The following is a 15,003-nucleotide window of genomic DNA, read 5'->3' as shown; positions in this document are numbered from 1 at the left end:
AAATGTAACTTAAACTCAACATCAAATGCGCGACGTGTAATTGACATGTCTTCTTCTTTATGGCTTTCCTCGCCAGAGAAAAAAAATACTATTATCTCGGAAACGGGTACGGTGATGCTTATTAATCTGCCTAGCAATCTCTTTCTTTGTATGAAACAAAAATAGTCCAGTTTCTTCGCAGAACATTAGTGTAATAAACAATCACCAGAAATGTGAACGTACCCAAGAATTGAAGTTATGAAAATATAATTGTGGCTTCGTGAATACTGCTTGCTTTGAACAAGCTGAATCAATATTAATTGAAAATGAATGCCTTTAAAGGTCTCACAAAAAGGCGTGGTCGCGCTTGACCATGAAACATCAAGTACATTAAATTGTTCTTTTAAATTTGATTAAGTTCACGTATTCTCGTGTTTCATGTTTTGCTTTTTGCCTATTTTTTCTGTTTTTACATATCATGCACATAAAGTGAACCGTTGAAATAGAAACATTTTAATGACTCTCTAGAAGCTGATATTGATTATCTCTTTTCTGCAGTTATATGAATGTTACACAGTAGAACCATGTTAATAGCACCCCATCTTTAGCCCATAAAGTTGTGGTCCTATTAAAGGTGTCCTTAACATACCACAATGACCGACTATCAACCTTTTCTTCTGGCTAAAAGAATGGTTGTAATAACAAGGTGGTCATATTGCTGGGTTGGACGTAAGGCGGGGCTCCCCCATAAATATTTACCCGGCTTACCTAACCACATCCAAAAGTGTTTTGTCATTATATGTTGCCGTCAGTGATTCTTCGTGCTATGATCTTGATGCATATAGTTGTATAGATGATACCTCAACTTATTCAGCTTATTTTAACCTTAGAAAAGGCAAAACTTATGATCACAACGTGCTGCATCAGATTCTTATTGCCTCTCATCAATTTTCAATGTATTTTTCTTAACCTTTTTTCTTTATTCAGCGTTCGGGTGACAAATCAAACCAACTCGCGTTACCTTTTCCAGGCCAACCAAAATCACGACTGTCATTATTCCAAGCCAATCAAGGGAAACAAGATTTGAAGATTTTAAAGCATTCTTTCAACATCTGAAAACTGAAAACTTCCTTGCATGATCTTTTTGATCGCAAAAAATTGAAGAGCATCTCAAATATTTCCAAATAAACACATCAAAGAGAACAAGCGGCTGAACAAAGTATAGAAAAAAAAGATTCCTTCGACGGCGTCCGGCTTCGTGTTTTAATTATAGTAACAAAAAGCAGGTGTGTTGCCAGGAGTGGGATTCGAACCCACGCCTACAAGAGTAGACTGCGACCTGAACGCAGCGCCTTAGACCGCTCGGCCATCCTGACTTGCACATGGTAACAAGCTAAATCTCTTGTCAGAAAGGAATCATATTTAGCAAAGTTTTAGACATTTTTCTCCCCAGTCGCTTGTCCCTCTTAGCCGGCGAAGCCAATTGACACGAAGAAAAGATTACGTTGTCAGAAAAAAAAATGTTATTGCAATTTTTTTTTATATAGTTTATGTTTAAGGTTTACCAAGTTCCTAAGCAACCACAGTTAAGAATATACTGTAATTTATGTACATCCTCCTCCAGATTTCCATGTCATGGATGGTTTATCTTGAGAAATGTAACTTAAACTGAACATCAAATGCACGACGTCTAATAGGCATTTCTTCTTTGTGGCTTTTCTCGCTAGAAAAAAAATTGTTATCTCGGAAACGGGTACGGTGATACTGATTAATCTGCCTAGCAATCTCTTTCTTTCTTTAAAAGCAAAAATAGTCCAGTTTTTTCGCAGAATATTAGTGTAATGGACAGTCACCAGAATCGTGAAAGTATCCAAGAAGTTATGAAAATATAATTATGGCTTCGTGAATACTGCTAGCTTTGAACAAGTTGAATCAGCGTTAATTACAAATGTGTGTCTTAAAAGGTCTTGCAAAAAGACGTGGTCGCGCTTGACCATGAAACAGCAAGTACATTGAATTGTTCTTTGAACTTGATTAAGTTCGTCTGTTTTCATGTTTTGCTCTTTACCTATTTTTCTGCTTACATATAACATGCACATTAAGTGAATTGTTGAAATTAAAACGTTTCGACGACCTCATCTCTTTTCCACAAATATATGAATGTTATATAGTAGAACCATAGCACCCCATCTTTAGCCCATAAAGATGTGGTCGTATGAAAGGAGTCCTTAACACACCGCAATGACTGAGTATCAATACCTTTTCTTTGGGCTAAAAAAGTGGTCGTTATAACAAGGTGGTCGTATTATCGAGTTGGACGTAAGGCGGGGCTTCACCATAAATATTTACCCCACTTACCTGATCACATCCACAATTGTTTTGTCATTATAGGTTGCCGTCAGTGATTCTTCGTGTTATGATCTTGATGCATATAGTTGTATAGGTGATACATTAACTTATTCAGCTTATTTTAACCTTAGAAAAGGCAAAAATTATGATCACAACGTACTCAGTATTCTGATTGCCTCTCATCAATTTTCAATGTATTTTCCTTGACCATTTTGCTCAGTGTCCACAGGCTAAATCGTTGTTCACCGGTCGGGTGACAAATCAAGCGAGCACGCACTACATTTTCTAGGCCAAACAAAATCACGATTGTCACTATTCCAAGCCAGTCAAGGGAAATGACCGTTTTAAGATTTCAAAGCATTCTTTCAACGTCTGAAAACCTGAAAACCTTTTTGTATGATCACTTTGATCGCAAAACTTGAGGAGCAATTGAAACATTTCAAATCAACACATCAGAGAGAACAAACGGCTGAACAAAATGTAGGAAACAAAATATTCCTTCGAGGGCGTCCAGCTTCATGTTTTCACTATATTAACAAAAAGCAGGTATGTTGTCAGGAGTGGGATTCGAACCCACGCCTACAAGAGTAGACTGCGACCTGAACGCAGCGCCTTAGACCGCTCGGCCATCCTGACTTGCATATGGTAACAAGCTAAATCTCTTGTCAGAAAAGAATCATATTTAACAATACTTGAGACATTTTTCTCCCCAGACGCTTGTCCCTCTTAACCGGTGAAGCCTTGGCACGAGGAAAAGGTGGCTCTGAAGACAGATGATTTGACTGGCTAAACTAAGAAACTTGAACTAAGATTTTCATTAATTCGACGCTTGTTTTCTTTAAGGTTTTGCAAGTTCCTAAGCAAGCACAGTTAAAAATATACTGTAATTCAGTTTATGGACATCCTCTTCCAGACTTCCATGTCATGGATGGTTTATCTTGAAAAATTTAACTTAAACTGTACCTCAAATGCGCGACGTGTAATTGGCATGTATTCTTCTTTATGGCTTTCCTTGCCAGAGAAAAAAAATGTTATCTCGGAAACGAGTACTGTGATGTTGATTGATCTGTCTAACAATCTCTTTCTTTCTATAAAACAAAAATAGGCCAGTTTGTTTGCAGAATATTAGTATAATAAACAGTCACCAGATACGTGAAAGTACCCAGGACGAAATGAAAATATAATTGTGGCATCGTAAATGCTTCTTGCTAGGAGCAAGCTGAATCAGTGTAGTAAAATGAATTCCTTGAAAAGTTTTGCAAAAAGGCGTGGTCGCGCTTTACCATGAAACATGAAGTACATGAAATTGTTCTTTGAATTTGATAACGTACATCGATTTTCATGTTTCATGTTTTGCTTTTTACCTGTTTTTCTGCTTTCATATAACACGCACATTAAATGAACCGTTGAAATAAAAACATTTCGACGACTTCCTTGTAGCTGATATTGATCATCTCTTTTCCTCAAATATGTGAATGTATATATTTAGAACTATGTTAATAGCACCCCATCTTTAGCCCATAAAGTTGTGATCGTGTTGTGATCCAAGCTGGTCAAGGAAAACAACATTTGAAGATTTCAAAGCATTGTTTCACCATTTCACCATTTTATCACTTTTTAACGTTATCATTTTTATCCCAAAACTTGAAGAGCAACTGAAAAATTTAAAATCAACATATCAAAGAGCGGCTCAACAAAATGTAGAAAAGATGATTCCTTCGACGGCGTCCAGCTTCATCTTTTTCGTTATATTAACAGAGAGCAAATATATTGTCAGGGGTGGGATTCGAACCCACGCCTACAAGAGTAGACTGCGACCTAAACGCAGCGCCTTCGACCGCTCGGCCATCCTGACTTGCACATAACTATAGGCTAAATCTCTTGTCACAAAAGAACCATATTTAACAAAGCTTTAGACATTTTCGTCCTGAGAGTCGCTTGTCCCTCTTAGCCGGCGAAGCCAATTGGCACGAAGAAAAGATTACGTTGTTAGAAAAAAAAATGTCATTGTAAGTTTAATTTTTATAGTTTTTATCTTTAAAGGCGCTCAGTCACGGTTTGCGCGTATTGAAAAGTTTAGTGTCAATTTTTCAAATTCGTCGTTTGCAATCCGTGTCAATCTTCTCCATCCTTAGCCATGCTTGTTCCATTATAGTTTATCATTATCCCTTTGGTGTTTTTCTATCTTATTGAACTGTTATTTTCAGGTTTCCTACCATTTAAAGGTAATTTTGTATGTGGCCAAAATAACTTAAAATACCGTGATTGAGCCCCTTTGAGGTTTACCAAGTTCCTAAGCAACCACAGTTAAAAATATACTGTAATTAGTGGACATCCACCTCCAGATTTCCATGTCATGGATGGTTATCTTGAAAAATGTAACTTAAACTGAACATCAGATGCGCGACGTGTAATTGGCATGTCTTCTTCTTCATGGCTTCCCTCGCCAGAGAAAAAAAAATTGTTATCTCGGAAACGGGTACGGTGATGCTGATTAATCTGTCTAATGAGCAATCTCTTTCTTTCTATTAAAACAAAAATAGTCCAGTTTCTTCGCAGAATATTAGTGTAATAAACAATCACCAGAAATGTGAACGTTCTCAAGAATTGAAGTTATGAAAATATAATTGTGGCTTCGTGAATACTGCTTGCTTTGAACAAACTGAGTCAGTATTAATTAAAAATGAATGTCTTTAAAAGGTCTCACAAAAAGGCGTGGTCGCGCTTGACCATGAAACATCAAGTACATTAAATTGTTCTTTGAATTTGATTAAGTTCATCTATTCTCGTGTTTCATGTTTTGCTTTTTGCCTATTTTTTTCTGTTTTTGCATATCATGCGCATGAAGTGAACCGTTGAAATAGAAACATTTTAATGACTCTCTAGAAGCTGATATTGATTATCTCTTTTCTGCAGTTATATGAATGTTACACAGTAGAACCATGTTAATAGCACCCCATCTTTAACCCATAAAGTTGTGGTCCTATTAAAGGTGTCTAACATACCACAATGACCGACTATGAACCTTTTCTTTTGGCTAAAAAAGTGGTTGTAATAAGGTGGTCGTATTATCGAGTTGGAAGGCGGGGCTCCCCCATAAATATTTACCCGGCTTACCCGATCACATCCACAATTGTTTTGTCATTATATGTTGCCGTCAGTGATTCTTCTTGCTATGATCTTGATGTATATAGTTGTATAGGTGATACATTAACTTATTCTGCTTATTTTAACCTTAGAAAAGGCAAAAATTATGATCACAACGTACTCAGTATTCTGATTGCCTCTCATCAAGTTTCAATGTATTTTTTTTCTTGACCATTTTGTTCAGTGTCCAGAGGCTAAATCGTTGTTCACTGGTCGGGTGACAAATCAGGGGAGCACGCACCACATTTTGTAGGCCAAACAAAATCACGATTGTCAGTCTTCCAAGCCAGTCAAGGGGAATGACCGTTTTAAGATTTCAAAGCATTCTTTTAACATCTGAAAACCTGAAAACCTTTTTGTATGATCACTTTGATCGCAAAACTTGACGAGCAATTGAAAAATTTCAAATCAACTCATCAGAGAGAACAAACAGCTGAACAAAATGTAGAAAAAAGAAGATTCCTTTGACAGGCGTCCGACTTCATGTTTTAATTATATTAACAAAAAGCAGGTACGTTGTCAGGAGTGGGATTCGAACCCACGCCTACAAGAGTAGACTGCGACCTGAACGCAGCGCCTTAGACCGCTCGGCCATCCTGACTTGCACATGATTACAGGCTAAATATCTGGAGAGAAAGGGATCATATTTAGCAAAGCTTTGAACATTCTCGTTTCCAGAGTCGCCTGTCTCTCTTAGCCGACGAATGAATGTTATACATTAGAACTATGTTAATAGCACCCCATCTTTAGCCCGTAAAGTTGTGATCGTATTAAAGGAGTCCTTAACATACCACAATGACTGAATATCAAAGCCTTTTCACCGGGCTAAAAATGTGGTCGTAATTAGAGGGGTGTCATATTATGGACGTAAGGCGGGACTCCTCCACAAGTATTTACCATACTTGCCTAACCACATCCACAAGCTTTTTGTCATTGTAACTTGCAGTCAGTGATTCCTCGTGCGTTGATCCTAAGGCATAGCTGTATAGGTGATACCTCAACTTGTTGAGCTTATTTTAACCTTAGAAACGGAAAAAAAATTTGATCACAACGTGCTACATTCTGATTGCCTCTCATCAATTTTCAGTGTACTTTTCTTGACTATTTTGCTATGTCCACATGCTAGCTACAAACGTTATTCACCGTTCGGGTGACAAATCAAGCGAGCCTCATTTGTTCTAACGACCACGCACCACATTTTCTATGCCAAACAAAATCACGATTATCACTTTTCCAAGCCAGTCCGCAAGGGAAACAACATTTGAATATTTCATAGCATTCTTTCAACATCTGAAAAAAATTTTAGCGTGATCATTTTGATCGCAAAACTTGAAGAGCAATTGAAAATTTTCATTTCAACACATCAAAGAGAACAAACGGCTGAACAAAATGTAGAAAAAAGAAGATTCCTTTGACGGCGTCCGGCTTCATGTGTTTTGTTTTAACAAAGAGCAGGTTGTTGTCAGGAGTGGGATTCGAACCCACGCCTACAAGAGTAGACTGCGACCTGAACGCAGCGCCTTAGACCGCTCAGCCATCCTGACTTGCACATGATTACAAGTTGAATCTCTTGTCGGAAAGGAATGATATTTAGCAAAGCTTTAGACATTGTCGTTCCCAGAGCCACCTGTCCCGCTTAGCCGGCGAAGCCTTAGCACGAGGAAAAGGTGGCTCTGAAGACAGAGCATTTGATTGGCTAAACTAAGAAACTTGAACTAAGATTTTCATTAATTCGACGCTTGTTTTCTTCCAGAAATTATCCACTGGTTAATCTTCAACTAAAACCGTTCGCTTACAGAACCTACTAACGGACCTGGAAAGATATTAAAAAGGAAAGGTAAAATTTTAACCCAAGTGAAATGGCATTCCCATGTTTTGTCATGAAGAACTTCACTGATAATTATCCAGGTTAGTCAGTTGTAATTTTCCTGAAGGTCTTTCGGTGCCGTGTTTGAACGGTTTTACTTATATGTCAGCCAAATGATATTTTTTGGAAGAAAACCAGCGTTGAATTAAGGAATATTTTTTCCAAAAATTTTGCCATTTTCCCCTCGTGCTAAGGCTCCGACGGCTAAGAAAGACAGGAGGATCTGGGGACGAGAATGAACTTTGGAGTTCAGTTTCTTCCCGTAATTTAATCCTTTGTTAATTTTCAATTTTAGCACGATGTTTATTCACCAGGAAACTTGATAGTTCATTTCTTATAGTGGAGAGTGGTTTGGTGCGAATTTATAAATTGTCTTGGTCAGGAGCCTGTCTTGGTATAACTTCATCTCCTTCATCAGGAACTGATTTTATGATCCATCGGTGCATGAATCAGTGTTACTGTAAACACTATATGAAGCTTAACCTATGTCAGTAACGAGGTCAGCTGTATAGTATTTATAGGCTTAATAGCAAAAGATGAAATTTCATTACGTAATGCCGGTTTAAGGTTCAATGATGACTCAAAATGTCGTAAATCAAGTCCACTTCTCAGCTGACTGTGTTGTTGGATGAAATGTGTAATTTTTATTTCTATTGTTCCTAAGCAACGACAGTTCAATATGCACTGTAATTTATGAACGTCATCCTCGAAACTTCCTCATCATGAACCCCAGGTCATGGACGGTTTATCTTGAAAGATTTAACTTGCGCTTCTTTTGCTATGCGTCACAGTCATAACAATCCTCCCTTTTGTCATTACATTTTACTGTAGTACACGTTTTTTGAGGTTTCTGCTGATTTGAAGGTAACTTCGTGCATCAATGGTATCACCAAAAATTACTCGAGAAAACGTGACGGACCACCTTTAACGCCTTTCGTTTCCTATGTCTCCAGAGGCTTCCTGTAAGTAAATTTCACCGGGACACCTCATTACATAAATGCAGTGCGTTTGTTCCTGCACGCAGTTTTCAAAACAGTGTGAATTGCAACACTTTTCTTTTTCAGACGTTTCATTCAGCACTTGTAGAAGCACATGTGGACCCGGATGAGAACGTGCATGTATTTGTCTATGAGAGCAGGAAATATAGATACACACACTCCTTTGGAGGGGCCTTATCTGCCACGTTAACATTACAAGGATGGTTGTTTTAGGACGAGAGGTTATCGCAGTGTTGTCAGTTGCCAAAATAAACTGCGTCAGGGGCAAGCTGCATTTTTTTTCAGGGTTTTCTTTTTGGAACATCCTAAGTCGCAAACATTACTGCTATGATCTCACTCGTGATCTCTGTTGTCTTAAGATTTTCTCCCCCAGTTCAAATGCATGACGTTCCATATATTCACTTGCATAAGGATGAGTGAGTGAATAACATTCCTAGTAAGCAAACACTGTGACCACAGACAATGAGACATGAATTTCGTGCAAGCGGAAATATATCAAAGTTTGTACACTTTCCGAGCACTAATCAAAGACTTTGCCAAGATATCTAGACTTTGCTGCACGGTTTAAAGTCCACCACATCACAATCACAGTATTTTATTCAAAAGATACAAATAATATGTATAAAAAAAATATCTCTTGAAATGGAAATCATGAGGTTAGCCCTGTACGTGACAATTCCCACAGCGGACGTTTTATAAGGAAGAAGAAACAGAGATAAGTGACAGAATTTCTACAAATCATCAGCCCTTCCTTCTTTCTGTTACCGGTAGAATACCCGGGGGGAGAGATACTTCCTTATATGAGCCGTATAGGTATGTGAGGCTCCAGAATATGGTTTTTGAGTGGTTTTGGTCGTAAAAGGGTATAGATTTCGACCATTTTGGTCTGAAATACTTATAGGGTATGTTTTTCACTCTGGGTTGGCATTGGATATTTTGTGTACAAGTAACTTTTTTCCGCACCAACATTAGCAAATTTGTAGCCCTTCTCAAATGTTTGCGCAAATTAGAAACAATTATGGTTAAGTGCGGGCATAATTATTACAGCCGTATACTAATTTTAGAGGTCGGGGTATCAATTTTTTGCTTAGTTCTGAAATAGGGGGTTTTTTCCAGGAAAATCACAGATTTTGGTCTGAAATAGGGCACAGGTTTCAAGGTTCGTTCCACACACCTGACCCCACAAAAAACTCTGAGATAACCCCCCTACCCGGTTGGGGGGGTGTAGAATCAAGTAGCAGTTTTCTTCAAAAGGAGGAATCAAAAGAAACAGGTTAGCAGTTTGTGTTCATTTGGGGAAGGATTCAAACTAAACCAAACGAACAAAACTTAAAGTTGGAGCACCGCAATAAATGTGATTGTGATGTGCGCTACAGTGCTTCCGTGTTGATCGGTTTGTACAAGGAATATACCGGGTGGCACTCACCAAAACACCAACCGCACCAGACACCACAAATGTAAATTTGCCGCAGCACAAAAGCTGCATACCTGACCCTTCACCCCGTTGAAGCGCTCTGGCTTTGTTCAAGCAGCTGAAACAGGAAGTTGTAATTATAATAGCCTGAGCTGTGTTAGTGTGATTCAAACTCTTGCCTATATTTTGTTTTGCATTTGTTATCGTTTATTTTAGTTTGTACGTGTCCTTGTTTTCTTTTTCCGTGCTTCTTTTGAATACATGAACTTGGCAATGCGCTAAAAAATGCCAAAGGTTGAAGCTATTTATGTTTGTTTCCTTCAACTGTAAGTTCATAGACCGTGACATTTTGATGTCACGTAAGCGCACTCTTGTGAAGCAAGTAATCACTAATTGCCAGATTTCCTTGAGACTTCGCCAACAAATATTTCCTAAACCTTTTCTCTGGTTTGAGCAAAGTTTGAACCGGCATCACGTATAAATTAATGGAAACAAAGATAACTTTAGGGCTATTGATGAAGTTGACATTTTTGTGAGCCCACGGACAGTTTGAACGGAACACTTAAGCTAGGGAAAACCCCTGCTGTCGCCATGGTGATGAAAAGTTATTCTCTTTTTAAATGTTGTTTATTGTTTTCAAGCTGGATTGCATAACTTTCAGAAGCTTTTGAGAGGAACGAACCAATCATAAAGTGTCATTCTCACTCGACAGTTGCCAATCACATTCTGAATGAATTTGGTTGGTTCGTTAGACCGCCTGTAGCATTACTTCGTATCGCACAATTGTTTGTCCGCCTAAATAACAACAGATATATGGACGTCAAATTTTCTCAAGGAAAGACTTATCCAAAGCTTGATCCAACGGAGGACTAGATTGAACTGATGGCAAAATTCTAACAATCGCAGCAAATTGGGCTGTTTATAGTTCACTACAAGGTTCGGTCAAGTCATGGAAAAATCTGAGTTGAAAAGCCTGGATTCTTTGAATACAGGGGCTGAGATAGACAGCAAGCTGACCAGCCTACTGAATTTTTTTATGGCACAAAATTTGCCTTGGAAAGTGGGTAAGTAGCGAAGAATAATTGTTTTAATTACCCAATATGTATAGGAACGTAGCTTTTTCCGCAAAAAAACACGTCTGGATATTATTATGCAAAAATCATTTGCCTACAAGCTGGTGTGATAATCGCGTAATCACTGTGATAGCCAGACGGCAGGAATGGGAGGCAGGGGTATAAATTGTAACTACTTTGCAAGAGTGTACTTTTAGCGATGAATTTTACCGCAGCAAACGTTGAAAATAGTGTATAAATTCTTGGGTGAGGAAAATGTCACTATTGTTGTAAAGAAAGAACAGACTGCAAAATGGCTAAGAACTATTAAATTTGGTGTCAATAAACATTACATGGGTCAGAGATCAAACGGAACAAAATGACAAGTTTAAGGAAAACTCGGTGTATCTGTCCACTAGCAAACAAATCGATTCTAAATGAACGAAATTTATCGGTGTAAGAGTTTCTAGGCGCGATAGAATTGGACAAGGAAGGCTGTATTTCTCAGATGAAATGTTTTACGCCTCACTGCCTTGTGCTTCAGCGCGACAGGAAGTTATAAGTCACTTGACATTGTGTGAATATATCACGTCGTCTTTAACAAGCGTATGCAAATCTTGTCATGACTGTGTCTCGAGTTTCTTCCGCGTCACAAGCGAGTTGCCAAATGTTTGTTTTATTTAAGCAACCAAAACGTTTGACACACTAAATTATTTGTCAGAGCCAAAAAAATCCACTCTATTTTGCGCAATATCATCGCCATTTTTTCTAAGGCGAACTTCCAAGTTAGTGCGAGCAGATACTATGTGAGTCTTCAAATACATTAGCTCCATCTAGACATTTCCATAATAATCGCCCCACACATTCCACTTTTGACTGCGTTCTGTGCTACCAAAACACCCCAAATACCTAGGAGGAGAATTTAACCATGGGCATTGCCACGGTCATAATTTTTTCATGGGCATTGCCTCAGTCATAATTTTGTCATGCGCATATCCTCAGTCAAAATTTTTTTCTGGCTGAACACAACGTCAAGCACGTATTCCGCCACAAGGACAGGAGACATCAAAGCGGACACGGGTCACAATGGTGTAGAACCCCGCTCTTTCGAACTCGCAGGGGAGAAGAAAAATAGTTCGAAATAGCTGGTAGTAAATGAATGAAGGGTAAATCTAAGGGAAATGTTTTTAGTTCGAAGTAACGAGGAACTCGAAATAACCGAGTTCGAATTAGCAGGGTCCAATGGCTTGTAATTGGAATTCTGTGGGCAAAGTAGTGTCATGATAAGCGTGCGGAAGAAGACGCCAGATGATCTTATAATTTCGCTGAGTCATTTCTATTCTTTGCGTGTTCTGCAGACTTAGGAAATGAGGAAGTAAAATTAGATTCCGGCTCTAAAACAGAGCCCCAGTCTCCAACCAGTTGTTGTCAATCGATATTTGAGAAGCTGGAACTAGAGGAACCTGGTACTGCGTTACACATCACGGTAACGTTCCCGGATCTGAAGGAGCTCTATTTCAAGACGCAGTCACGTGTTAATCGCCATTCCAGGCAGCGAGTGGTCAAAGGCAAGGTTAGAGTTTGTGTTGCCACCGGGGGCCATCAAGTGCAAACTATTGAAGTTTACGTGGAAAGGACTCCTGATGCAGCACATCTGGTCGGAGATAGATGTGGAAGGGTTCACCTCAAGGCTCAGCCTGGACCGTACTTTTCGAGTAAGGTAAAGAAAAATAGCGTGACATGAGAGTGTCGAGATTGCGTGAGCCGACCCCTGGCTCAGTTTATATAGTTCCTCGCCTGGTAATATGCTTTTCCTAAACTTTTAATGCAAAGTACAATTTGGTTTACTTCATCGTCAGAAGTGCTTTGTAATACTGCTAATAGGCTGTGACGCTCTTGAAACGGCTTGACTACCGGACATTTCTCCTGAGAGCTCCCATGAGAGACCTTTGGATCGGTATGCGAGTACGAGAGCGACCACAAATGATCGAGATTCAAGCCATTTACTTTCCCAGAGCCCTCAATCTTCCCTTTTGCTAACCAGTTGAATAAGAGACTAACGAGGCGAGATTGATGTGAAAAGTGATAATCAAGAGCATAAGCACAAGGTTTGAAATGCCTTCCTGCTACTCAGTCTCGAAATCCTACTTTGATCGGCTAAAGGGCTGATATTCCTGAGTATGTACTGAGTAACTGAATCAAATGAAGCCCTTGGAAGTCTCCCTGTGAGCGCGGTTACTTACCACCCCTCTGAAACTATTCTAATGTGCCAGCATGCTATTTGTGTTATTACTGGACAAGTTAGGTAAACAGAAATAAGGCCGATCGCAGTCATCTCTGTTCGCGACGGAACGTGACGAGCGTGAAGTGCGAACGAACCGAGTTGAAGTTGGTAACTAATGTAAGTTCAGAGCAGCCCAAGGTAAGTCACTGCCTAGTCGAAAATCACTTTTCCTCGTCTCGTTTTCTTATCTCTTGTCGTTTGAACCGTGAGAACTCATAGAGTAATTTAGAGTAAAGACGTGAAGGGGGACTGTGCGTATTTTAATTCAACGGGTCTTATCAAGGGTTTTAAAGGTGCGATTATCTCTAATCAGAATGTTTTCTTCACAGTACTTCTTTACGGTTGATTTGGACTCCGTTTACGAATCTCCCAGTAAGCGTGGCGTTCCAGTCTACAAGCTATCCACAGTGGACTCAGAGAGACGAAACAACTTTCGTTTGGTGGTGGTTGTGATCCTGATAGGTGATGCTCGCAGTAAAGAGTTCATTAGCCCCCCGTTTCGCCTTCGTAGCAGACTCAATGGCAGGTTTAGAAGCATGTCACTGTAGTTTAACTTAGCGAAGGCTATTCAATCTCTTGCTTCATTGATGAACGACGATTTAGGTTTTCCAGTAAAAAAATTATAGACACTGATTTGTTCGGTGAAATTTTGTTCTCCGTTCTTTTGATTGAAGAATGCCTAACTGCGGCAAAAATAAATGCTTCTGGAAAAGACAACTGATTAAAGGGACAAGAGTATATTAAAAGGAGATAATTGAGCAGAGAAAAATCATTATGTTGTATTGCCTAAGAGAGAGAGAGGGTGTTATATTTTTACATTTAACAAAAATCTGACAGTAGATTTAAAAAATCTGGTGATACTACAGTTGCGAAATCCCATAAAGCCAAATAAAAAAAATAAAAAAAAAATAAGATAAAAAAGAAAAAACCAAAATTAAATTAAAAAAGCAAAAGAATATCAAAGGATAAGGTTGTGTGAACGGATCCTTCTTTTATTTAGCTGGAGGTCGGCCATCAATGAATCAATTTCAACCAATTTATGGCCAAAGAGCAGGTGAACAATGGATGGCTCTGAATATTGTCTCGTTCAAAAATCAGTAGTTTAAATGCCATTTCTCATTTGCCTCAAACTGATAGATACCACGGTCTTGGCAAATTGTCGAAAAAAAGCTCTACAAATTTCCAATCACAGAATAGGACGAACTAACCAGTTACGTAATTACAAACAGAAGTCGTCTTACAAACAGAAGTCGTGATTACAGACAGAAGCCTGACTTTTTTCATGTTGCATGATTTGCATCAAGCAACTGACACATCAGTTGCTTGATGGAAATCATGGAACATGAGAAATAATTACTATCTCCAATTATTCATTTACTGAGACAAACTAACGTAGAAGTTACTTAGGATCCCACAAACTCGGTTCCTAGCTCGAAGAGTAGGTGTTGTCTCATTTACTTTATTGGTCCGGCTATATCCTCTAGTCTCCACAGTGCTTATCCCTTATTCCCTAATTGTAAAGCTTGCTTGCTCAGCCAGATTCTCAATGCAACTTGAGATTGAATATTATCACATACGTGTGAGTCAAGAAACTTGTTTGTCTTACCGGTTCACAGCGACTGGTTGAGGTGTTACGTTAAATATTATATATCTTGATATTCAGGTATGGGCCTGGTTTCAAACGATCGAACTTTTCAGACCATCTTTTTATGCGCAAATGCAAACGAGCGAGAGTCAATCGGAATAAAGCCAACGAAGGTATCGGCGAATTTTGGAAAGCCATCGAATTGAAGCCTTCGAGAAGCCATTGAAACTCCTAGATAAGAAATCTTCAATGCGTGGAGTTCACGCACTTGTTTGCCACACGCAATTGTTACATCTCTTAGACAGTTATGGCACAATAATCTCTATTT

General features: G+C 38.9%; 1 protein-coding gene and 5 non-coding genes across 6 annotated transcripts; 1 reads left to right on the top strand and 5 right to left on the bottom strand.

Annotated features, from left to right (window-relative positions):
* Positions 1-1,271: 1,271 nt before the first annotated feature.
* Positions 1,272-1,355, bottom strand: Trnal-cag (transfer RNA leucine (anticodon CAG)). The gene has a single exon. It is a non-coding gene; the product is annotated as a tRNA-Leu (tRNA).
* Positions 1,356-2,880: 1,525 nt separating this feature from the next.
* On the bottom strand, positions 2,881-2,964 carry Trnal-cag (transfer RNA leucine (anticodon CAG)). Its single transcript has one exon. It is a non-coding gene; the product is annotated as a tRNA-Leu (tRNA).
* Positions 2,965-4,099: 1,135 nt separating this feature from the next.
* On the bottom strand, positions 4,100-4,183 carry Trnal-uag (transfer RNA leucine (anticodon UAG)). Its single transcript has one exon. It is a non-coding gene; the product is annotated as a tRNA-Leu (tRNA).
* Positions 4,184-5,992: 1,809 nt separating this feature from the next.
* Trnal-cag (transfer RNA leucine (anticodon CAG)) lies at positions 5,993-6,076 on the bottom strand. Its single transcript has one exon. It is a non-coding gene; the product is annotated as a tRNA-Leu (tRNA).
* An 859-nt stretch (positions 6,077-6,935) lies between these two features.
* Positions 6,936-7,019, bottom strand: Trnal-cag (transfer RNA leucine (anticodon CAG)). Its single transcript has one exon. It is a non-coding gene; the product is annotated as a tRNA-Leu (tRNA).
* Positions 7,020-10,514: 3,495 nt separating this feature from the next.
* Positions 10,515-14,017, top strand: LOC145499173 (uncharacterized). The gene is made up of 3 exons (XM_081478769.1): positions 10,515-10,818; positions 12,165-12,526; positions 13,420-14,017. Exons 1-3 carry the CDS (start codon positions 10,704-10,706, stop codon positions 13,636-13,638), a joined length of 696 nt encoding a protein of 231 aa, XP_081334895.1. The 5' UTR covers positions 10,515-10,703; the 3' UTR covers positions 13,639-14,017.
* The last annotated feature ends 986 nt before the right edge of the window (positions 14,018-15,003 follow it).

Source organism: Orbicella franksi, chromosome 1 (genome assembly GCF_964199315.1).
Source record: "Orbicella franksi chromosome 1, jaOrbFran1.1, whole genome shotgun sequence".
NCBI lineage: Eukaryota > Metazoa > Cnidaria > Anthozoa > Scleractinia > Merulinidae > Orbicella > Orbicella franksi.
This window is presented reverse-complemented; position numbering and strand designations above follow the sequence as displayed.

Coding starts and splice junctions, on each gene's coding strand:
- LOC145499173 (XM_081478769.1), top strand. CDS start 10,704: ATGGAAAAATCTGAGTTGAAAAGCCTGGATTCTTTGAATACAGGGGCT. Junction 10,819..12,164: donor AAATTTGCCTTGGAAAGTGG/GTAAGTAGCGAA, acceptor CGTGTTCTGCAG/ACTTAGGAAATGAGGAAGTA. Junction 12,527..13,419: donor GACCGTACTTTTCGAGTAAG/GTAAAGAAAAAT, acceptor TTTTCTTCACAG/TACTTCTTTACGGTTGATTT.